General features: G+C 44.0%; 1 protein-coding gene across 1 annotated transcript in view; it reads right to left on the minus strand.

Annotated features, from left to right (window-relative positions):
* LOC140455339 (complement factor B-like) overlaps positions 1-25,434 on the minus strand; it is a 64,258-nt gene that overhangs the window by 23,053 nt on the left and 15,771 nt on the right. Inside the window, exons 7-13 of the mRNA XM_072550118.1 lie at positions 23,012-23,113; positions 19,800-19,933; positions 11,128-11,275; positions 6,654-6,785; positions 5,837-5,926; positions 3,011-3,148; positions 824-921 (exon numbers count right to left, since the gene is read on the minus strand). Of these exons, the coding sequence (XP_072406219.1) occupies positions 824-921; positions 3,011-3,148; positions 5,837-5,926; positions 6,654-6,785; positions 11,128-11,275; positions 19,800-19,933; positions 23,012-23,113 (842 nt within the window). The remainder of the gene's footprint in view (positions 1-823; positions 922-3,010; positions 3,149-5,836; positions 5,927-6,653; positions 6,786-11,127; positions 11,276-19,799; positions 19,934-23,011; positions 23,114-25,434) is intronic.

Consider the following 25,434-nt stretch of genomic DNA (forward strand, 5'->3'; position numbering starts at 1 on the left):
ATTAATGTGGATCTGGAATCATATACAGGTCAAGGATGCTGCTAAGTTTCTCCAGCATTTTCTGTGCGCATTGGTAATTCTATTTTTGCCCCTGCATTGCTAGATGGTCCTAAGTTGTCAAATATGGATATATTTCTAATATTAAAAAAGTTAGATTTTCAGAAACAATCACGTTTTTGGAACAGAAGAAGGAAAATTTATTTTAAAAATCCTAAGAAAACATTTCCAGGTGATTTCATGGCATAAATGGATTTTAAGGGCTCAACAGCATCACCACTGTGACAATCAAGTGGTATTATTACTAGACTATACCTTAGGGGTCCAGGTAGTGTTCTGGGTGGAATTGGAATTCAACAAAAATCTGGAATCAAGAGTCTAATGAAGACCATTGTCAATCGATGGAACACTCCCCAACTGCCTGGACAAGCATCATATCCAAAAACATTTACTCTCTCCACCACCAATGTTCAACAGCAGCAATGGACCTAGTTGCATTCCAGAAATTCACCCAAAGTTTCTCAGCCAACACTTTCCAAACACAGACATTAAAATCTAGAAGGATAAGGGGCACAGATACTTAGGAACACTACCACCTGCTTCTACCATGTTCCCCTTCAAGACGTACAATGTATTGACTTGGAAATATATTGCTTTTTTCTTTAATGTCACTGGGTCAAAAATTATGAAACTTTCTCTTTGAGTGTACTTGCACCAAATGGACTGTATCAGTTCAAAAAGGCAACTCACAATCACCTTTTCAAGGGCAAATAAATTGAGACCCTAATAATATCTTGCTACTTCTGTGGTTGTGTGTAAAACCTACCGGAATTTCCATGAGAACGTGCCAGGGGTGTCTCAATCTGAAGGATTTCTCTACATTTTCATCAGCAACTCCACACAAATCACCAATTTGGTTAAAGTCTGCAAAAGTGCAAAGATACAGCACATGTTACAATAATCACCAAAGCAAGATTAGCAAAGATGCTCGAGAGGTGTCACAAACCGAACTGTCATAAGTCAGTAAATGCCAACAGTAATAAAACTCAACTATCACCAGACACAATAGTAATTAATCACTCATATACTCAACAGCAATCAGTATTCACCCATTCATGCACCCAATGTTCAACTATCACCATGCCTAATAATAACTTGTACTCAGCCATTCCCACACCCCACAGTAAAATGTACTCAACCATTCCTGTTCTCAACAGTAATTATTATTCAATCATTCCTGCACCTAACAGTAACGGCACAATAACATCCAGGTTTTGGCTAAGTGGCAAGAAACATTTACACTACCCAACTGCCAGGCAATGATTATCTCCGAGACAGAAACTAACCGTTACTCATTGACATTTGTGGTGTCACTGTCATTGAATCCCCTACTATCAACATTCTGGGGAATAAAATGAACCAGAAACTGAACTGGAACTGACAGATAAAGGTTGGTTTCAGGCATAGTTCAGAGGCAAGGAATTCTGCATCAAATAACTCACCTCCTGTTCTGCAATGCCTGTCCACTACCTGCAAAGCATGAGTCAGGAGTGCGAAGGCATAGTCCCAACGTGCCTAGATGGTGTGGTTCCAAAACATTCGAGAAGCTGGACACAATAAGAACAAAGCAGCCTGCTTCACTGGCACTCTAATCACCGCCTGCATTATAACTTATAGGTGGTACACATACATGGAGGGTAAAGTGAATAAATAGAAGATATAATGCAGAAACTCACCACTTACCCCTTCAACAGAACCTTCCAAGACAAACCTAGACAGACAAGGACAGCCAATGCATGGGGACAACTGCGTGTAAACCCACCATCAAGTCACACATGATTCTGACTTGGAACGACATCTCAACATCTTCACTATTACTGGGTCAAAATCCTGGAACTCCGATCCTAACAGCAATATTAGGGTGCCCTTTCACCTCAAGGACTGCAACAATTCAAGGATGCAGCTTACAACCATCTCCTCCAGCAGGATTAGGGGAGAGCAATAAACGCTTGCTTTACCAGTGATGCCCACATCCCATGTATGAATAAAAAGAAATTGCATACACAATAATGAGAATTCATGCATCAAACAGTAATAATTTATGTTGGCATTCCAACTCAATAATAATAAACACTCCACTATTCCTGTACCAAACATTAATCAGCATTCAACCATTCCCATATCCAAGGAAATTAGTAATCAAATCTTGATGCACCTAACTAGCACTCTAGCATCCTTTATACAATAGTAACTAATACTGAATCATTCATGTACTTAATTGCAACTAGTACTGATAATAGTTAGTACTGAATCATCCCTGAACCTAACAGTACCCAGTACTCGATTATTTTGCCAGGATTTGTGGTGGGGTTTTCAAAACTGGAGGGCTAACATTTAGGGTGAGAAAGGAAAGATTTAAAACAGATCTAATGAGCAATCTCCCCACACAGAGGATGGTGCACATATAGAATGAGCTGCAGAGGAAGTGGTGGAAGCTGGTACATTACAACATTTACAAAGCATTTGGATGGGTATATGAATACGAAGGGTTTAACAGGGATATGGGCCAAATCTTGGCAAATGGAACTGGATTTATTTAGGATATCTGGTCAGCATGAACAAGTTAGATTGAAGTGCCTGTTTCAGTGCTGTACATCCTTATGACTCTAAATGCTTTCCCTGTGAACATTCACTTACCATGACGATCAAAAGAGGATTGGAAAATTCTGGCTCGTACCTTTGCAGTTTCCAATCTTATTTCATTATCCTTAGGAACGGTCTCTTCTGGTCCTGGGGACTTATCTTCTTTTAATAAAGCCAGCCCTTCTAACACCACTGATTTTTCAGTAGTGTGACTAATGTTGGCTGAATTGTGGGAAATTAAGAATTTCAAATGTAGTGACCTGGATGTTGCACCTTGCTAAATTTAAACCAGGATAAGAGCATCTCCACTCAGAATTAAATTGTTTAATGAGCCTTAAAGGAACACTGTCAAAGAAACTGAAATCCATACCTAATATGTCATCAAAAGCTTTTATCAGCTCTGTCGTGCTTTTAAGAATAAAGCAATGTTTCTCGTCGTGTTTTTGAGATGATAGCGCGTTCAGTTCTAGCATATTGGCACCATCTGTCACTCCAAAGGAGTACATATCTGTAAGACAAGTAGTAGATTGTGAGCACTGACACTCAAGCGAAGGATGGACAATATGCTTACAATTCAATATGCCTGGATGTACAAACCAGCTTGAACAAACTTTGTCACTAGTCTAAACAATTTCTCTTAGAGACATGGGAGATAGGAGCAGGAGGAGCCCTTCAAGCCTGCTGCGCCAACCGTCATGATCCCATTCACCCAAGTGCTATGTCTAGCCACCTCTGGAATACATTCAATGTTTTGGCATCATCTATTTCCTGTGGTAATGAATTCCACTTTTTGGGTGAAGAAGTGTCTGATCTCCATCTTGTCTGGTCCACCCCAAGTCCTCAGACTGCGACCTCTGCATCTGGATGCGCCCACCATCTGGATCAAACCACCCTCCTCCACCACCCAAGATCCCCAGCCAAACCTCGGATTCGCCCCGAGCTCCAGCCGAAAACAATCCAAACCCTACTCAGTAAAATCTCACCTGGTACTCCATCCCAGACATTCAGAGAAAGTGAGGTCTGCAGACGCTGGGGGGGGGGGGGGGGGGGGGGTCGAAAAGGGTGGCGCTGGAAATGCACAGCAGGTCCGGGCAGCGACCAAGGACCAGGAGAGTCGACGCTTCACTGACAACGGTGACAGCGAGTATCCGACCGTCGACCGTTTCCTCTCCTCACGGCACTGCAAACGACAGCGAGCGAAACGCACGCGCGCGTGTCCGTTGGAGAGTAACCCAAACTTCGAACGCTGTCAGGTTGATTTGCACGTGACATCACGCATCACTGCGCATGTTCAGGGGAGTGCGTGCGGTACTGTCCTGACGTTGAGTCTCAGTCGGACTGGGGCTCCAGCGGGCGTTGGGGTCAGTTTGGTTCTCTCCCGGGAGTAAGAAGGAGGCTGGGAGGTCTCCTTTCTCTGTCTCTCTGCCGCACCCCCCCACCCCTCCGACGGTTACTCCCTGCGAGCTGTACGCGCGCCCGCCTTAGCGGGACGTAGCCCTCAATGCCCCAAGACCAGTCAAGGGCGGAACGAGGCCGTTCAGCCCGTCGCGATTGCGCCTAGCTCTTTGAATGGCTGCCTCCAGCACAATCTCAGGCAGTGCATTCCCAGGCTCCCAACTACTTTTGCTATGTGAATAGGTTCGCTCTTGTATTGTTTCGACTTCTTTTGCGAATTGTTCTAAATCTATGTCCAATCATTCTCTCTCCTTTCTTAAGTAAGAACAGTTTCTCCCTGTCTATCTCAAACTCCCATGATTTCAAATACTACCATCAATTCTCTTTGCTCCAAGGAAGACCATCCCACCCCAAGTTGTCCTTCATTCCTAGAGTGATTCTAGTGAATGTTTTCTGTATTTTCTTTAATGTCTTCATACCTTTCCCAGAATACAGTGCTTAGGACTGGATACAGTACTCCAGCCGAGGTCAATCTAGTCTTATATAAATTCAGCATAACCACCTGCTCTTAACTGTACTTCATGACCCTGCAAATAAAGCCTAGGATACTATATGCTTTGTTAACCATTCTCTTAATGTGTCTTGCCAGCTCCAATGACTAATACACATACATCAAGGGCAATATGTTCCTTCATATACTTTAGAGCTGTAAGCTCCTGCAATTCAATACCCTTGGATACTTCTGAGATTGTTTCTCCATGTATTTCCTAACAAAATGAATAACTTCATGTTACTCTCTTGATCTGCATCTGCCTACTTGCCCTTTTGGTATTCAACACTGTTCTCTCAGTTTAGAATGCTTCCAAACTTTGTACCATGCAACAGTATTAAAACTGCAGTTTCTACCTCAACCTTCAGGATATTAATATAAATCAGGGTTCTTGAAGAATGTCATGAACAATCTTTCTTCAATTGGAAAATCATCCAACCACCAGTGCTATCTGTTTCCTGTCACTTGTCCAATTCAGTATTCATGTTGCTACTGTCCCTTTTATTTCATGAGCTATAATTTTGCTCACAGATGTGAGTGGCATTCTATCAAACCACTTTTGAAAGTCCATGAATACTTGAACAGCCTTACTTCCATTAGCTCTCTCTGTTACTTCAAAAGACTCCAGCAAATTGGTTAAACATAATTTTCCCAAAAGAAATCTATGCTGGCTTTTAATTAACCTGTAGGTGTTTATTTGACTATTAATTTTGCCCATAATTATTATTTCTAGAAGTTTTATGCCCACCATAGTTCAACTGACTGGTCTGTAGTTGCTAGACTTAACTTTAAACCATTTTAAAAAATTGAACAAGTCCTCTGGTGCCACCCATTAATCTAAGAAAGGCTGAAAAATTACTGCCAGTTTCCACGAGATAAAAAGCAACTTCATTGCAATGACATTTTCCTCTCCTCTCCTATCTATTACAGATTGTTGAAGGGTGGACAGCAGAGAAAAAGCTGCTTTGAATGCAATGAATGGAAGTATCTATGTGAGTAATGATCTTCTGAATAACTTGTTAATGGTATGTTAATTATATTGCCAAGATACACCAGTGAAAGGCATTGCTTAATTACGTGCCTCGAGCACTTATAAGTAGAGACTGTTGAAACACTGGGAACAGTAGGTAGGAGACAGACAGGTGAAATGCTGCACAATAAATGTACAAGAAAATGTTTGACATCTAGTTTCACACATCGCAGTCTGGCTTGGAACCAAATGAAAACTCACGCTGGCACATGGATACTCACCAAGATAATCATCCGATTTATTTTGTGCAAAAATAAAGTCCTTTATTTCTCTGACTGCTGTCCTGGGGTCCCCTCCCATGTTCGATTTCCCTGCAACACCAAAGAAGGTCTCAGAAATGTACAACTCACCATTGAGAACCACCTGATTGAGAGTATCCCAAAACACATCACAGCACCCTCAACCAATTTATTTTATCCATTCATGAATGCCTCCAAGGCCAGCATTATTTTGCCTGACATCATTGCCCTGAAGCAGATGGTGACAAGCCATGTTTTCGAAGCGTTGCAGTCCATCTATAGCAGTTATACTCACAGAGAGGGTGCTGCAGCAACAATTCAGGAATGGCCACAATGTTTCCAAGTTTGGGTAGTGTGCAGCTTGTAAGGAAGGTGATGGTGTTCTCATTCATCTGTTTCTCTTGCCTTTCTAGATGCTAGAGAGTGCAGATTTGGAAGGTGTTCTGACAGGAGCCTTGGTGAGTTGCTGTGATGTATCTTGTAGATGGTGCGCACACGTATTGCCACTATGCTTTTTGGTGACGGGAGATAACATTTAAGATGGCCTGCATAATATTGCAGCCACAGTGCATACTGTAAGCAATGTTTGAAGGTGGTAGGGAGAGAAGAGATAAAACAAATGAGGGGAATGTCCAAGCCAGCCGACTGCTATTTCTAGGAGGCTGTAGTCAGTTATGACTGCAAACATTCAGGGTCAGTGTGATGTGGGTCTGTTTTGCTTCGGTCAGCTTAATCTGCCCCAAACCTTATCTTCTATCCACTTTTTAGATATTTCACACTAGTATCTGAGCGTACTCACCATCAGTAAATAATATGGTGACGAATCTTGTCTTGGCCCAGGAATCCTTATAAATGATCTTTGAGAGGACCATCATTTCCAACACCTTCTTGAGCGCTGCATGAATGTTGGTGCCTCTCTTGTCAGCATGAACTACAAACATAAGATGTAAATCAAGGGAATTGATTTTTTTTATAAAAAGTGGCTTCAGCGGCAATTTGGAAAGAGAGAGAAACAGCAGGCAATTGAACATGGTCTGCCTTTCAATTAGACATCGGGAGATCCAACTCTTAACTTTATCTGCTAACTTGGTTCCACACCAGATATCAGACAAAAGTCTATTGTTCTTGGTTTACACAATTTACAACTTAACATAGCTGTCCATTCAATGTGATCCTGGCTGATCATCCAATTCAGTATCTTGTTCTTACTTTCTCCTCATATTCTTGGATCCATTTCGTGCTAAGAATTACATCTAACGTCTTCTTGAAAACATTCTATGGCAGAGATCTTTACAGGCTCACTAATTTCTGTGTGAAGACATTACTTTTCATCTCAGTCCTAAATGACATACCCCCATCTCCTTAGATTGTGATCCCTAGTTCAGGATTTCCTGGTCATCGGGAACATCCTTCCTATGGTTACCCTGTCTAGCCCTGTTTTGATGAATCAGTGTTGAGTTATCCTCTGTTGATGATATAAGTAGGAGCAGGAGTAGATCCTGTGACCTGTGAAGCCTGGTTCTGCTATTGAGTACAATCATGGCTGACTGTAGATCTGAGCTGCTTTCACCAGCCTATTCCTCGTATACCTCGATTCCCTAAAAGACCCAAAATACCTGTACGTTACAGCCTTAAAAGTATCAAATGATGGCGCATCCATAAGCTGCTCAAAATGAGGATTCCATAGATTCACAACTTTTTGAGTGAAGAACTTTCTCCTTATTTCAGTCCCAAGTGATCATTCTTTACCCTAATACTATGTTCTGGGTTCCCCAGCAGGGATGGGAGAACAACCTCCCAGCATCTACACTGTGGTGTGATGCCCATAGCGAAATATAAATGGGGGAGTCTCTACATTTTACAATCGGAATAAAGACGACCTTGAGGTCCATAGGTCAACAGGAGGTAATTTGCACACTAACTCTAACCCCAATGTTAACCCTATAGTTGTCCCCCTTCTAACCCCCTCCGTGATGCCAAGGTTGTGTTGTCACTGTTCAGAGGAGAGATCCCTTTTGTGATGATGCTGTCACTTTAAGAGGTTATTTTGTCCTTTTCTTGAACAGATTTTGTAAGGCAGAGGCGCTAAGCTGTCTCTAAGAAAGTAAACAGTTTGAGTCCTTGGGATTTTGTTTTAAAGTTGAAACAATGGAAGCAGCTGGGTATGGACAGCTTTCACAGATCAGGATTTCTCTGTTGTTTTTAGTTGTTTGGTTTAGTTTTGAGCAGAAGCCTTTGGGGTCTCAACAAGATTGGCGCTTCAGTGAATATCTTCTATCATCTATTCTCTCACTGTTTTTTCCTCCTGTATTTTAACTAGTAGTTTGACCAGTTGCATTGCATCTGGAACACGGCGCTTCACATCTGCCTTTTAAAATAAGAAAAAGTTAGTATCGAGGCTACCTTCTTAAAATATAGGGGAGGTCTAGTTTGGTCCATAACACTCTTCAGTGCACAACAGAACTTAACGGAGAATAAGTTGTATGTTTACATGTCACCATTTCACCGAGGATGGTTCAAGTTAAAAATCAGGGCCCTTTGTGCACCCAACTCTTAAGTTAAAGACTAGGCCATTTGGCTCCTTGGGCCTGTAGTACTCTTTTGGGAATAAGGGACTAACATTAATGAAGGAAATTGGGCATCCAGACCCTGTTCTCTTCAAAGGGAAGGTCAAGTAGAGATTTGATAACACGAATCAAAGTCGCGATGAGTGTGAACAGGTAGGAATTGTTTCTGTTGGTTTATTATCCGCTGGAAGGATTATGAACCAGAGGCTACATGTCTAAGGTGAGTGGCAAAAGAAACAAGACTGGACATTGGTGAGGCCAGTTTTGGAATACTGTGTGCAATTCTGGTCAAGGATGTTGTTAAACTTGAGAGTACAGAAGAGATTTACAAGGATGTTGCTAGGACTGAGAGTTTGAGTTACAGGGAGAGCCTGAATCGGCTGGGTTTTGTTTTCCCTGGGAGTGTCGCAGGGTGTAGGGTGACCTAAGAGATTTCTAAAATCATGAGAGGCATGGATAGGATGAATAGCCAAGGTCTTTCCCTTCAGGTGGGGAAGTCCAAAACTAAAGGACATAGGTTTAAGGTAAGGGGGAAAGATTTAAAAGACCGGTAGCTTTGTCATGCAGACGGTGGTGCATGTATTTTAAGAGGTGCAAAAGGAAGTGGTGGATATGGGTACAATTACAACATTCAAAAGGCATCTGGATGGGGACATGAATAGGAAGAGTCGAAAGGGCCAAATGCTGGCGAATGTGACTGGGTCAGATTGGAATGTCTGGTTGGTCCAGATGAGTTTGACCAAAGTTTCCATGTTTATGACTTTGAGTGAAATGGAGGGGGGATGCCTTTATGAAGCAAAGAGTGGTTAGGACTATTAATAAAAGCAAAATACTGCAGATGTTGGAGATCGGAAATGAAACAGAAACTGGTAGGGAAACTGAGCTGGACTGGCAGCATTTGTGAAGAGAGAAACAGTTAATGTTTTGTGTCAGTCTGACTCTTCAGATTAGACTCGAAATATTTTCTTTCTTTCTCTCCACAGATGCTGCCAGACTTGCTATGTTTCTTCAGCACTTTCTGTTTTCATTTGGTCAGAATTTATGTATGATGTATGATGATGTATAAATATTGCCTGAGAGTGCCATGGGAGGAGATCCAATCACAGCTTTTAGAGGAGAATTGGATCATTATCTGATGAGGAAAACATTGCAAGACAGTGGGTGGGGGGTAGAAAGCCAAGAAGTTGTTGAAAGTTTTGCAGTTGTCTCACATAGACACAATGGGACAAACAGACTCTTGAATCACCTCAGAAACGACAAGATTTCCAGCAAATACAAGCTGGTTACAGTTACTTTTTCCTCACAATGCCCTTCAGGTCCAGTATTAGATTAGATTAGATTCCCTACAGTGTGAAAACAGACTCTTCGGCCCAAAGGTCACACCAACCCTCTGAATAGCAACCCATCCAGACCCATTACTACATTCACCCCTGACTAATGGAATCTAATACTACAGGCCATTTACCATGGCCAATTCACCTGACCTACACATCTTTGGATTGTGGGAGGAAACCGGAGCACCCAGAGGAAACCCACGCAGACACGGGGAGAATGTGCAAACTCCACACAGACAGATGCCCAAGGTGGGAATTGAACCCGGGTTCCTGGCACTGTGAGGCAGCAGTGCTAACCACTGAGCCACTGTGCCGTATTGTTCTGGTGAATCTGTGTTCTGCTCCCTCCAATTTTTTTTTCATCCATTCAGGGGATGTGTCACTGGCCAGGCCAATATTTATTGTCCAGAAGGTAGTTACAGTGGGTCTGAAGTTTCATCTAGCCCAGATCAAATATGGATGGCAGATTTCCTGCACTAAAGGACATGAATGAACATGATGGGTCTTTTTTTTTTTACAACAATCAACAGAAATTACATGGCCGCTATTAGACTACAAATTTTTTTTCCCCAGACTATTGTTAAATTCAAGTTTCACCATCTGCCATTGTGGGATTTGAACCCATGTTCCCAGAATGTTAGCCTGGTGGTCTGGATTACTAGTCCAGTGACTTTTACCACTATGCATCCCTCTATGTTTCAATAAGAACAGAGAAAAAAACTGCAGGAAATGCTCAGCATGTGTGGAGAGAGAAACAATTCATGTTTCAGCTCGGGATGACCTACAATCAGAAAATCCTTTCAACATAGGTGTGATGAGCAGAACTGAACACCTTACTCTAGATGAGGCTAAAACATATGTCTGTGGTAAAACCTGCCTTGCAGGGGTAGAGGGTGGCAATATGGGCCGGTGCAGAGCAGCAGCGATGTATAGCTTCTCTGTAGGTTGATGAATGGGTAGGAGTGAGGAGCCAGTGACAGACAGCTGTCAGGAGTGAATGAGACAGAGAGAAGAGTAACTGGGGGACCCGGACTTCAGGACAATGTTGAGAAGCATCACAAGGGAGTGGGGCAGGGGAGACAGAGAATGGGTTTTATCCCAGTTTATGTTGAATGAGCAAAATAAGAATGGGAGTTGACTGTCCAATTATTCCGTGAGGCGATATCTGATCTTGCTTGTTTCCCTCAAGCGCAAATTCGCTGAGGCGAATGACATGCAAGACTTCTTTTTGGATACCAAGAAACTGCAAAGCCATGGGCATTGTGCAGGAAGTGGAGTAGGTTTGAGGGGCTGAATGGTTTACTCCAGTTCCTATTTCTTACATTATTAGACCATTAATGAATGAGCAAATGCATTCCAACCCTTAGCTCACCTTCATATTGTGCCGATTCCCCATTATCTAACTCATAAATGACCTCATCGGCTGTGGCTGTCTCCTTCATATTGATGTCAGAGATGACTTTTGGTTCTGATGCATACGATATAATTCCAAATTTGGGTTGAATGTCAAAACTTGCAATCTATGAGATAAAATAGAAATAAATTGAGAGAGAGAACCTGCACAATTACCGCCTTTGCTGTTTGAATTCGTGTCACTGGACATCGGAGTGCATCTAGGAAAATTAACAAACAGTGAAATTCACAACTAATCTTGGAGGAACTGTTGGGCGAAGTTTACAGCACAGAGTCAGATAAATTAATTGTTGTTTTAAGTCTGTCCAAGAGAAAGGCTGCAGTAGTGAGTATAGTGGATTCTTTCTTGATTATATGTTTTTGGAGATAAATCTCTTGATTAAACTTAAAATATAAGCCATAGCTATAAACTTAACCTGAGGCAGTGTTTGTCGAGGAATAAGACGGTGTTATTTCCTGGGTCTGTAGATTGTGAAGGAGCAAAAATGGCCTTTGCAGTAATATGCACTTCTTGTCAGATGTGGGAGTTTAAAGAGAGTTTAAGGGTTACTGCAGATTATATCTGCCATAAATGCTGTTGGATGCAAATCTTATCAGATCAAGTGGATCGGTTGGAGAGACAGATAGAAGCAATGAGGAATTTGCAACAGCAACAGTAAGTGATGGATGGCAGACATAGGAAGGGGGGAAAGTCTCAGATACAGTCACATAGATGGGTTAACTCCAGGAAGGGTAGTAGAGGTGTGCAGCTAGTGCAGGAGGTGAAAACAATGACTGCAGATGCTGGAAACCAGATTCTGGATCAGTGGTGCTGGAAGAGCACAGCAGTTCAGGCAGCATCCAAGTAGCTTCGAAATCGACGTTTCGGGCAAAAGCCCTTCATCAGGAATAAAGGCAGTGAGTCTGAAGCGTGGAGAGATAAGCTAGAGGAGGGTGGGGGTGGGGAGAAAGTAGCATAGAGTATAATTGGTGATTGGGGGAGGGGATGAAGGTGATAGGTCAAGGAGGAGAGGGTGGAGTGGATAGGTAGAAAAGAAGATAGGCAGGTAGGACAAGTCCGGACAAGTCATGGGGACAGTTACTGTGCTGGAAGTTTAGAACTAGGGTGAGGTGGGGGAAGGGGAAATGAGGAAACTGTTAAAGTCCACATTGATGCCCTTGGGTTGAAGTGTTCCGAGGTGGAAGATGAGGCGTTTTTCCTCCAGGCGTCTGGTGGTGAGGGAGCGGCGGTGAAGGAGGCCCAGGACTTCCATGTCCTCGGCAGGGTGGGTGGGGGGGGGGAGTTGAAATGTTGGGCCACGGGGCGGTGTGGTTGATTGTGCGGGTGTCCCGGAGATGTTCCCTAAAGCGCTCTGCTAGGAGGCACCCAGTCTCCCCAATGTAGAGGAGACCGCATCGGGAGCAATGGATACAATAAATGATATTAGTGGATGTGCAAGTAAAACTTTGATGGATGTGGAAGGCTCCTTTAGGGCCTTGGATAGAGGTGAGGGAGGAGGTGTGGGCGCAGGTTTTACAGTTCTTGCGGTGGCAGGGGAAAGTGCCAGGATTGGAGGGTGGACCTGACCAGTTAGTCGCGGAGGGAACGGTCTTTGCGGAAGGCAGAAAGGGGTGGGGAGGGAAATATATCCATAGTAGTGGGGTCTGTTTGGAGGTGGCGGAAATGTCGGCGGATGATTTGGTTTATGCAAAGGTTGGTAGGGTTGAAGGTGAGCACCAGGGGCGTTCTGTCCTTGTTACGGTTGGAGGGGTGGGGTCTGAGGGCGGAGGTGCGGGATGTAGACGAGATGCGTTGGAGGGCATCTTTAACCACGTGGGAAAGGAAATTGCGGTCTCTAAAGAAGGAGGCCATCTGGTGTGTTCTGTGGTGGAACTGGTCCTCCTGGGAGCAGATCTGGCGGAGGCGGAGGAATTGGGAATACGGGATGGCATTTTTGCAAGAGGTAGGGTGGGAAGAAGTGTAATCCAGGTCGCTGTGGGAGTCGGTGGGTTTGTTAGTGTCAAGTTGGTCTTCATTAATGGAGATGGAGAGGTCCAGGAAGGGGAGGGAGGTGTCAGAGATGGTCCAGGTAAATTTAAGGTCAGGGTGGAATGTGTTGGTGAAGTTGATGAATTGCTCAACCTCCTCGCGGGAGCACGAGGTGGTGCCAATGCAGTCATCAATGTAGCAGAGGAAGAGGTGGGGAGTGGTGCCGGTGTAATTACGGAAGATCAACTGCTCTATGTAGCCAACAAAGAGACAGGTATAGCTGGGGCCCATACGTGTGCCCATGGCTACCCCTTTGGTCTGGAGGAAGTGGGAGGATTCAAAGGAGAAATTGTTAAGGGTGAGGACCAATTCGGCCAAACAAATGAGTGTGTCGGTGGAAGGATACTGTTGGGGACGTCTGGAGAGGAAAAAACGGAGGGCTTGGAGGCCCTGGTCGTGGCGGATGGAGGTGTAGATGGATTGGATATCCATGGTGAAGATGAGGCGTTGGGGGCCAGGGAAACGGAAGTCTTGGAGGAGGTGGAGGGCGTGGGTGGTGTCTCGAACGTATGTGGGGAGTTCCTGGACTAGGGGGGAATAGGACAGTGTCGAGGTAGGTAGAGATGAGTTCAGTGGGGCAGGAGCATGCTGAGACAATGGGTCGGCCAGAGTGGTCAGGCTTGTGGATCTTGGGAAGGAGGTAGAACCGGGCAGTGTGAGGTTCCCGGACTATGAGGTTGGAAGCTGTGGGTGGGAGATCTCCTGAGGTGTTGAGGTTCTGTATGGTCTGGGAGATGATGGTTTGGTGATGGGGGGTTGGGGTCATGGTTGAGGGGGCAGTAGGAAGAGGTGTCCTCGAGTTGACGTTTGGCTTCAGCGGTGTAGAGGTCAGTGTGCCAGATTACCACTGCGTCCCCTTTATCCGCTGGCTTGATGGTGAGATTGGGATTGGAGCAGAGGGATTGGAGGGCTGCACGTTGTGAGGGTGAGAAGTTGGAGTGGGGGAGGGAGGTAGACAGGTTGAGGCGGTTAACGTCCCGGCGGCAGTTGGAAATGAAGAGGTCGAGGGCAAGTAATAGGCCAGCGCGGGGTGTCCAGGTGGATGCAGTGTGTTGGAGGTGGGCGAAGGGGTCGTCTGAAGGTGGGCGGGAGTCCTGATTGTGAAAGTAAGCTCGGAGGCGGAGGCGATGGAAGAATTGTTCGACATCACGGCGTGTATTAAATTCATTGATGCGTGGACGGAGGGGGATGAAGGTGAGTCCTTTGCTGAGGACTGATCGTTCGTCCTCAGTGAGGGGGAGGTCTGGGGGGGGGGATGGTGAAAACTCGGCAGGGCTGGGAGTTGGGATCTGGTGTGGGTGTAGAGCTAGGAGTGGGGGCGGAACCTGTAACTGGAGTGGGTGTGATGGTGGGGGGAATGGGGTGGAGTCATGAGCAAGGGTAGTGTTCCCCTTGGGGTTCTGGGGGGTGGGGATAGTGACAGTGGGGTCTGTGGGGGGCATGTCAGCAGAATGCAGGTGAGTGGCGCTGGTGGGGGCGGGAGTGGTGATAACCACGGCAATAGGGGTGGCGGGAGTCACTGAGTATGTGGCATCAGCGATGATGTGAAGGGCAGAAGTGATGTCAGGTGTGATGCATGAGGAATTATGAGGGGTGGAAGTGGTTGTGGGAGTGGTCATGATGGGGGCGGAAGTGACATCATCAATCAGCGTGGGGGTGGTAGCTACATCAGCCGCATGGCTAATGGTGGAATAGGTTCTGAGGCCAGGGGAATCTTCTGGAATGTTTGAGGAGCGCTGGTCATGGAGGTGGATGGATAAAAGTTTGTTGTACTTACAGTTTTTGATGTTTGAGATGGAATTGAAATACTGTTTGTTGAGAGTATGAATTCTCCTGAGGATGTAGTACAGAGTGGGTCCTTTGCAATTCTGAGAGAGTGTGGCCCTCAGCTGAAGGCAGGGCTGACTGGAGAGAGGTTAGGTGCTGGTGCATTGTTGCAAGCATGGAGTGGAGGATCTTGAAGGAGAACTGTTGCTGGTGTTTTTGAATCTGTAGTCTGTATTGTTTGTCCTGTTCGGGTCCGAACTCTGCTGGTTTAAAGGTGGTCAGGAGTCCGTGTGGGATGAGTTGGTTACGGAGGCAGGCACTGAGGAAGCAAATGTGGCTGTGGTAGCGAGTTTGTTTCACGACATGGTTGAAGAGCTTCAGGGCAGAGGAAATGACCTGGGAGTTGCAGTGGGAGAGGGACTCCCTGAGATTCTTGTAGACAGAGGAGGAAAACTTCTTCAAGGCAGGCATCCTTGCAAGAGGATTCGCAGTAGGGTTAAAATCAACGAGGTAAAAGTCTTTTGTGGATATACTCATTTCAAACTGGAATGCTGTTTTGGAAAATGTGGGGTATGATGGATTCTCAGGGGAACGTAGCACGAACAGACAAGTTTCTGGTATTGAAATAGGCTCTAATGCAACGAGGGGTATGTCGGCTTCCAAGAGATCAATTGTATTAGGGGATTCTGTAGTCAGAGGTACAGACAGACGTTTCTGTGGCCAGCAGAGAAAAAGCAGAATGGTGTGTTGTTTCCCTGGTGCCAGGATCAAGGATATCTCAGAGAGGGTGCAGAATGTTCTCACAGGGGAGAGGGGCCAGCAGGATGTCATTGTCCACATTGGAACCAACGACATTGGAAGGGAAAAGGTTGAGACTCTGAAGGGAGATGACAGAGAGTTAGGCAGAAATTTAAAAAGGAGGTCCTCAAGGGTAGTAATATCTGGATTACTCCCAGTGCTACGAGCTAGTGAGGGGAGGAATGGGAGGACAGAGCAGATGAATGCATGGCTGAGGAGCTGGTGTATGGGAGAAGGATTCACATTTTTGGATCATTGGAATCTCTTTTGGGGTAGAAGTGACCTGTACGAGAAGGACAGATTGCATCTAAATTGGAAGGGGACTAATATACTGGCAGGGAAATTTGCTACAACTGCTTGGGAGGATTTAAACTAGTAAGGTGAGGGTGAGGGTGGAGGGGGGGGGGTGGTTGAGGTGAGGGGGAGTGGGGTGGGAGTGGGAGTGGGACCCCAGGGAGACAATGATGAAAGAGATCGATCTGAGACGGGTACAGCTGAGAACAGAAGTGAGTCAAACAGTCAGGGCAGGCAGGGACTAATAAATTGACAGGGACAAGGTAGGACTAATAAATTGAACTGCATTTATTTCAATGCAAGGGGCCTAACAGGGAAGGCAGATGAACTCAGGGCATGGTTAGGAACATGGGACTGGGATATCATAGCAATTACAGAAACATGACTCAAGGATTGGCAGGACTGGCAGCTTAATGTTCCAGGATACAAATGCTACAGGAAGGATAGAAAGGGAGGCAAGAGAGGAGGGGGAGTGGCTTTTTGATAAGGGATAACATTACAGCTGTACTGAGGGAGGATATTCCCGGAAATACATCCAGGGAAGTTATTTGGGTGGAACTGAGAAATAAGAAAGGGATGCTAACCTTATTGGGATTGTATTATAGAGCCCCTAATAGTCAGAGGGAAATTGAGAAACAAACTTGTAAGGAGATCTCAGTTATCTGTAAGAATAATAGGGTAGTTATGGTAGGGGATTTTAACTTTCCAAACATCGACTGGGACTGCCATAGTGTTGAAGGTTTAGATGGAGAGGAATTTCTTAAGTGTGTACAAGACAATTTTCTGATTCAGTATGTGGATATACCTACTGGACAAGGGGCAAAACTTGACCTACTCTTGGGAAATAAGGCAGGGCAGGTGACTGAGGTGTCAATTGGGGAGCACTTTGGGGCCAGCGACCATAATTCTATTCGTTTTAAAATAGTGATGGAAAAGGATAGACCAGATCTAAAAGTTGAAGTTCTAAACTGGAGAAAGGCCAATTTTGACGGTTTTAGGCAAGAACTTTCGAAAACTGATTGGAGCAGATGTTCGCAGGTAAAGGGACAGCTGGAAAATGGGAAGCCTTCAGAAATGAGATAACAAGAATCCAGAGAAAGTATATTCCTGTCAGGGTGAAAGGGAGGGCTGGTAGGTATAGGGAATGCTGGATGACTAAAGAAATTGAGGGTTTGGTTAAGAAAAAGAAGGAAGCATATGTCAGGTATAGACAGGATAGATCGAGTGAATCCTGAGAAGAGTATAAAGAAAATAGGAGTATACTTAAGAGGGAAATCAGGAGGGCAAAACGGGGACATGAGATAGCTTTGGCAAATAGAATTAAGGAGAATCCAAAGGGATTTTACAAATATATTAAGGACAAAAGGGTAACTAGGGAGAGAATAGGGCCCCTCAAAGATCAGCAAGGCAGCCTTTGTGTGGAGCCACAGAAAATGGGGGAGATACTAAATAAATATTTTGCATCAGTGTTTACTGTGGAAAAGGATATGGAAAATCTAGACTGTAGGGAAATAGATGGTGACATCTTGCAAAATGTCCAGATTACAGAGGAGGAAGTGCTGGATGCCTTGAAACGGTTAAAGGTGGATAAATCCCCAGGACCTAATCAGGTGGACCCGAGAATTCTGTGGGAAGCTAGAGAAGTGATTGCTGGGCCTCTTGCTGAGATATTTGTATCATCGATAGTCACAGGTGAGGTGCCGGAAGATTGAAGGTTGGCAAACGTGGTGCCAGTGTTTGAGAAGGACGGTAAAGACAAGCCAGGGAACTATAGACCGGTGAGCCTGACCTCGGTGGTGGGCAAGCTGTTGGAGGGAATCCTGAGGGACAGGATGTACATGTATTTGGAAAGGCAAGGACTGATTCGGGATAGTCAGCATGACTTTGTGCATGGGAAATCATGTCTTACAAACTTGATTGAGTTTTTTGAAGAAGTAACAAAGAAGATTGATGAGGGCAGAGCAGTAGATGTGATCTATATGGACTTCAGTAAGGCGTTCGACAAGGTTCCCCACGGGAGACTGATTAGCAAGGTTGGATCTCATGGAATACAGGGAGAACTAGCCATTTGGATACAGAACTGGCTCAAAGGTAGAAGACAGAGGGTGGTGGGGGAGGGTTGTTTTTCAGACTGGAGGCCTGTGATCAGTGAAGTGCCACAAGGATCGGTGCTGGGCTCTCTACTTTTTGTCATTTACATAATGATTTGGATGCGAGCATAAGAGGTACAGATGGTAAGTTTGCAGATGACACCAAAATTGGAGGTGTAATGGACAGCGAAGAGGGTTACCTCAGATTACAACAGGATCTGGACCAGATGGGCCAATGGGCTGAGAAGTGGCAGATGGAGTTTAATTCAGATAAATGCGAGGTGCTGCATTTTGGGAAAGCAAATCTTAGCAGGACCTATACACTTAATGATAAGGTCCTAGGGAGTGTTGCTGAACAAAGAGACCTTGGAGTGCAGGTTCATAGCTCCTTGAAAGTGGAGTCGTAGGTAGATAGGATGGTGAAGAAAGCGTTTAGTATGCTTTCCTTTATTGGTCAGAGTATTGAGTACAGGAGTTGGGAAGTCATGTTGCGGCTGTACAGGACATTGGTTAGGCCACTGTTGGAATATTGCATGCAATTCTGGTCTCCTTCCTATTGGAAAGATGTCGTGAAACTTGAAAGGGTTCAGAAAAGATTTACAAGGATGTTCCCAGGGTTGGAGGACCTGAGCTACAAGGAGAGGCTGTCACGCTGGGGCTGTTTTCCCTGGAGTGTCGGAGGCTGAGGTTCTGTAAACCTTCTAAAGGTATACAAAATTTTGAGGGGCATAGATAGGGTAAATAGGCAAAGTCTTTTCCCTGGGGTGAGGGAGTCCAGAACTAGAGGGCATAGGGTGAGAGGGGAAAGATATAAAAGAGACCTAAGTGGCAACTTTTTCACGCAGAGGGTGTTACATGTATGGAATGAGCTGCCAGAGGAAGTGTTGGAGGCTGATACAATTGCAACATTTAAGAGGTATTTGGATGAGTATCTGAATAGGAAGGGTTTGGAGGGATATGGGCCGGGTGCTGGCAGGTGGGACTAGATTGGGTTGGGATATCTGGTCGGCATGGATGGGTTGGACTGAAGGGTCTGTTTCCATGCTGTACATCTCTATGACTGTATAAATTACAATGTAAGAGTATAACAAAAAATAATAAAAATTACTTCTTTGTTCATGTGAGCTTCGTTGACAAGGTTTGTCACCTAACCCTAATTTCCTCTGAGAAGGTGGTGGTGAGCTGCCTTCTTGAATCACTGCAGTTCACATGGTGTATGTACACCCCCAGTCAATCTAGATGACAGTTCGAGGATTTTAACCCAGTGACAGTGAACGAACAGTAATATATATTTCCAAATCAGTACTGAGAGTGGCCTGGAGGGGAACTTGTTGATGGCGGTGGCCCATGAACCTGCTGCTCTTGTCCCTCTGGATGGCAGAAGTCTGGGATTTAGAAGGTGGTGTCCAGCAAGCCTTGGTGAATTTCTGCAGAGAATCTTGTAGACGGTGCACACTTCTGTTACTGAGTATTGGTGGGGATGCCAGTGGAAAGGTTTAAGATAGTAGGGTTCCAATCAAACGGGGCTGCATTATCCTGAGGCAGTGATGTCCAAAAAATTGCAGAACAAGGAATAACCCCCATGAAATTCTTCTGTTTAAAACTACGCTAAAGGCCACTTTCAAACTTCTTGGCAGTGATTTGTTTCATTACCTTGTCAGTGAGATTCTTTATGATATTCTTGGCTTCATTGAAGTTGGCCTCACCAACACTTTCGGAAGCATCTAGCAGGATGTATATATGAAGTGGAGCATCCTTGGCGAGAGTAATTTTGCGGGCAGTGGATGCTGTGAAGTAAGAGACAGTTAAAGTTAGGGTGATATGGGTTACATTGGCGCTCATTGGAAGGAGGTGTTCCATAGATCAGAAGATACCTTCCCAAATCCAATGGACATTGAGCTCTCTAAGGCCTGTGTCCATCTAGTGCCCCTTGCATATCCCACCACACCGTGTAAATCACTAAGGCAAATCTGTCAGTGGCAAAGTTCATCTTCTTCCCACCATTATCATCTGCCTTTGGATGAAGGCAAGCCCTAGGATCCCAATAGAGTTCCTGACCCTCTGTTGCCATGGAGTCTTTGACCATTGAAAAGTTAATCTCACTTGACATGACTGTGAACAAAGTGCAGGAAAAAGGTGGCCGAGGCCCAAAATCTGACTTGACTTTTAATCAATTTTCTTTACTTTTGTTGCTGAGTTATTCATTCATGAGATATGAGCGTCGCTGACAAGCCCAGCCTTTCCCTTGAACTGAGATACTTGGCCATTTGGTGGGCAGTTCAGAGTCAGTCACATTGCATACGTCTGGAGTCACATGTAATCCATATTAGGTAAGGATGGTAAATGTCACTTTTTAAAGGATATTAGTGAACCATTATCGGCAGTACATCATTATTATTATTCCTAAGACTAGCTTAAAGTTCAGACTTATTCATTTGAACTTGAGTCCCCCGAGTACACTCAAAATGTGAACTCTCCTGCTCCTTGGATGCTGCCCTTCCAGCTATGCCTTTTCAGCACCACACTTTCCGACTCCCCTGAGTAATAGACTGGCATTTGGATTACTGGTCCAGTGATATTACTACTATGTTACTATCTCTTGGAGAATGAGGGAGTTGGGGGATAGTAAACACTGTTAAACCAGCTGAGGTGGATGGACCTCGAATGTCATGTGATGCAATCATCAGGGAGAAATCCAGTTGAAGTTGGCTACCCTCAGCCCCAGGCCCATCTAGAAGTCAGGGTTATGTTGACCAGACTGATTCCACTTTGAATAAGAAAAGACCAAGAACCCTTGAGCCTAATGGAACATTGACTTTGATGCCCACTAATGTGGTGAACGATCGCACAAAAAGAAGAGGAAACCTGGTATTCTCTCCATCAAAGAGTTGTTTCTGTGGGCTGAGGTGTGGCAGGAAAAACTCAAAACTGAGTGGGACAGTTGTTTTCCAGCAAAAATGGTAATTGCTATGGAAACTCAGCAGGTCTGGCAGCATCTATGGACAAAGGAGAGTTAACATTTCGAGTCCAATGAAACTTCTTCAGAAATTTGGTTCAGATCTTCAGCATCCACAATTTGTTTTCTGGTAGGAATAGATATTTTATTGGGTCAGGGTGTATGGGTTTAACGGGCCGAGGTGATTGGATGGAGTTTGGTTACACTGCAGCCATGGTCCAATTGATTGGTAGAACAGCCTCTTCCTACTCTTCAGCTCCCAGTGAGCTCAATGTTCACTGTTCCTATAATAGATTGTGGTTCAAATGGGAACAAATAAAATATTCGAAAGGAGGATTTTGGTCATTGGATCAGACAGAAGGGCATTTAACAACCCAGGAGGAAAAAAAACAATCATAGAAAACATTTAAAAACTCGAGGCAGGAGTAGACCATTAACCCATCGAGCCTGCTCCACATTCAATATGATCATGACTGATCCAATATCTTAACATCAGACTGCCATCCACTCCCCAATCTCATTGAAACATTTCACTTCTAAAAGTATGTACGTTATATTATGGAAAATATTCTAAAATTTATTTTGCTTTAGCTCCTTAAACAATTTTATTTTAGCTGTTTGTTCGTGGGTCTCCTATTTAAGGTGGAAATGAGGAGAATCATCTGGGGATCATCAGTCTTTGAAATTCTTTTCCTCAGAATGGACAGTCTGGGCGACTGAATATGTTCAAGGTTGGTTTTAGACAGATTGCTGATTTGTTGAGAATCCATATATATCAATGAACTATAAGAAAATGGAATAAGGAACAATTTGGACATTTCTTGGTTGAAGAGGCTTTATCGTGATTTCTTGGAAAAGGTCAAAGTGAACTATGGACAATCTTTTGTTTGCTGGAAAAGCAAGTCATTTTGGGAGAAAGAGCCCAATAAAGTCTTTTAAGAGAGATATAAGACATAAAGTTTGTGGTCCATAACTGCTCAACGGGCAGACTTCAAAATAAAATCTAGGATCTATGTCGTTTGTTGCCTAGAAGCAGCCTCTGGTGTCACGTTGCTATATGTTTTCACAGACCTGAGATGTGAGTTGTTGAGGGAACTTGCAGGAGAAAGCAGATTTCTCTGCCTTAGTCAGAAAAAGACAAACCTTAAAGAAAAGAAACAGCAAAAAACACACTCTCTGTCAGTGAAGTAGTTTGAAAATCTTATGAAGTTTTCAATATCAGGATCAGAATCTGAAATTGGGTCTGAAGATCTCTGATCATTCTGCAACTTTCAGTAATTAGATCTCGTCAACAGAAAATCTAAAGAACTGTGAGAAACCAACACGTTCATACCCTTGACTTACAAGGGTGCTATTCTTCAACTTTTTTCCCCCAAACTCGTATTTGCAGACCTGTGTTGTTTTATCTGACCTGTATCTATTTGGAATTAAAGAGTAATTATAGTAGCTTCGTTGGTAACCTGTTTCCCCCACTTCTAAAGGACATTTGTTTGCATTAAGTGTGTTTTGAGTCTAATGAAGAAACCTGGTCAAAGTATCTCTTATTCTACGTAAAGACAATAAAGAGACAAATTAACTATCTTGATGATTAAAAAAACATTTACACTTTGGAGATTGATTACCAGAGCACTCCTCCCATCGGTGTTATAATAGATTAAAAGAGTTATGGAGGAGTGCAGACAGAAAAGTAGAATTAAGACCAGAATTGTATCAATTTTGTTCCATGTGCAGCAAGTTGCTAGGGGTAGAATGGCCTATTGTGGTTTCTTATGTTTCTCTCACCAATAAAAAAGTGAAAATGCAACTTTTGGTTATTAAGGACTTATCCTATCCCTTTTTTAAAAAGGTTCTAGCTGAGACAAAGGAAGAGTTAGACAGGGGGATTGGTTAATGTCAACATATGACGTACCTGGCTGCTTTGCTTCTCCAGTTTGAGTCATACCCAGCATATTGGTAAATGAGGCTGTGAAAGCTGATGCTACATCTTCTGGAGTGTCAAAGGAGTTTTTGTCTGCCGAAAGAAAAGTGTTGATTTAGCAAGATCCACGTGATAGATTCACGTGTGTCCAAACTGAGACTGTACCATTTTTGTCCCACAATCTTCCCAAATGGAAAGTTGTTCTTCCATGCTACCCCTGACAACTTCCCCACCAACTAACCACACCTGCCAACTTCCTGCATAAAGTTTGAAGCTGAATGGATTCTTTCAATTTCGGTTTCAATGATGGATGGTGGGAAACTGGAGGGAAGCAAGGGCAATGTCGTCAATCCACTCTTTACATTGTATTTTCCTCATCATTTGCGCTTGTTGAGACTCTCCGTAATATTTAACCTCAATAAAATAGTATTGCCATTACTCCATTCTGAAAAAGAGGAAGCGAGTTCTCCTCTCAGTCCTGGGTTGATTTTAATCCCTCAAAACAGATGGATGATTATTTTTCATTCACAGTATGTGGGGATCCTAGCGACATCTGCATTTAGTGCCTACGCATTATTGCCCATGAGAAGGTGGCACTGAGATGCCTCCTCAAGTATAATGGAGTGACTCATTAGGCCATTCCAGTGGGCAGTTAAGTGGCGAGCTGAGGTTCCAGAGCCACATAAAAGCCAAGACTGGATAAGGAGTCAGGAGTGTGATAGATTGCTCCCCTTTTGCCTGGCTGAGTGCAGCTCCTACAACAGTCAAGCTTGACACCCTTCAGGGCACAGCAGTTCACTTCGTTGGCATCACATCCACAAGCATCCACTCTCCACCAGAGTTGCTCAGCATCTTTCAGACCTATGTACACAGCCATCTGAAAGGACAAAGGCAGCAGATACATGAGAATACCACAACCTGTGTGTTCTCCTCTAAGCCACTCACCATCCTTACTTGAAAACTTGTCGTTTATTCCTTCAGTGTCGCCGGATCAATATTCTGAAATTCCCTCCCTAAGGGCATTTGAATATATTTGCAGGATAGGGGCTTGGCATGTTTCACGGTACCATGAATGCACTTTCCTTGGCCATCAAGACTTGGTTTAGGATTCAAACTGGGTGGGAGCTCCTGGCTTAAAGGCAATGACTTTATCCATTTCAGTATTTCTTTCAGTTCATTTGTAATTTTTAAAAAAAAATTTGCCTTAAGATTTGCCACACACAAATACACAGTGTCAAACAGATTTTATGTGGAACAGATTTTATGTGAAACGTGATAAATACACACAGGGTTAGGCCATTTTGCCCTTTGAGCCTCTTCTGTCATTCAATACGATAGTGGCTGATCATCCAAAGTAATACCCTGATCCTGCTTTATCCCCATACCCTTTGATCCCTTTAGCGCTAAGAACTATATTTAAAACCTTCTTGCAAATATTCAATGTTTTGGCCTTAACCATTTTCTGTGGCAGAGAATTGGACATGCTCACCACTATTTGGGTGAAGGCTTTTCTCCTCTTCTCAGTCCTAAACAACCTACCCTTAATATTCTTAAACTGAGATCCTTGGTTCTGGACTCCCAAGTCACCGGGAACATCTTCCTTGCATTTACTTTGTCAAGTTTGTTAGAATTATATAAGTTTCTATGAAATCTGCATCAATGGAGCTGAGGTGGAGAGGGTAGAATGTCAAGTTCTTTGGAGTGATGATGACCAACAATCTGTCCTTGACCTCCCATTTAGATGCAATGGTCACTACAATGCCTCTTCTTTCTCAGGCAGCTTAGGGAATTTAGCATGTCCTCACCAATTTTTACAGATGCACCGTAGAACCTGAGTACATAGTGGCTTTGTACGTCAACTGCTCTGCCCAGGACTGTTAGAAACTACAGAAAGTTGTGTACACAGCCCAGACCATTACAAAAGCCAATCCTGCCATCTGTGGACTCCATCTACAATTCCCATTGCCATGAAAAGGCTTCCAAGTTATCAAAGACCCCTCCCACCCTGGTAATACTCTCTTCCACTAGAAAATATAGAAGCTTAAATATGTATCAACAGGTTCAAGTTCAGCTTCTTCCCTGCTATTATTAGACTGCTGAATGGATTCTCTAATTTCCAGTCTAATGTTGATGTTGCTTTTGTGCATCTCCTGTGAAGATATAACCTTGTATGCTTTGTTTTGTCTAAACACCCTATGATCTCTGTGTCCTGTAAGGTATGATCTGCCTATACTGCTCGCAAAACAAAACCTTGCACTGTACTTCGGTACATGTGACAATAACAAATAAATCAAATCCCTCTCCTTGCCTCCATGACTCATAAAACCTGGCACAGAGGGGATGGGTCAAACGGCCAATTCCTGTGCTGTAAACACTATGCGATCCCATGCAAACTGTCATTCCAACAGTCATTA

This window comes from Chiloscyllium punctatum, chromosome 30 (assembly GCF_047496795.1).
Source record: "Chiloscyllium punctatum isolate Juve2018m chromosome 30, sChiPun1.3, whole genome shotgun sequence".
Taxonomy (NCBI): domain Eukaryota; kingdom Metazoa; phylum Chordata; class Chondrichthyes; order Orectolobiformes; family Hemiscylliidae; genus Chiloscyllium; species Chiloscyllium punctatum.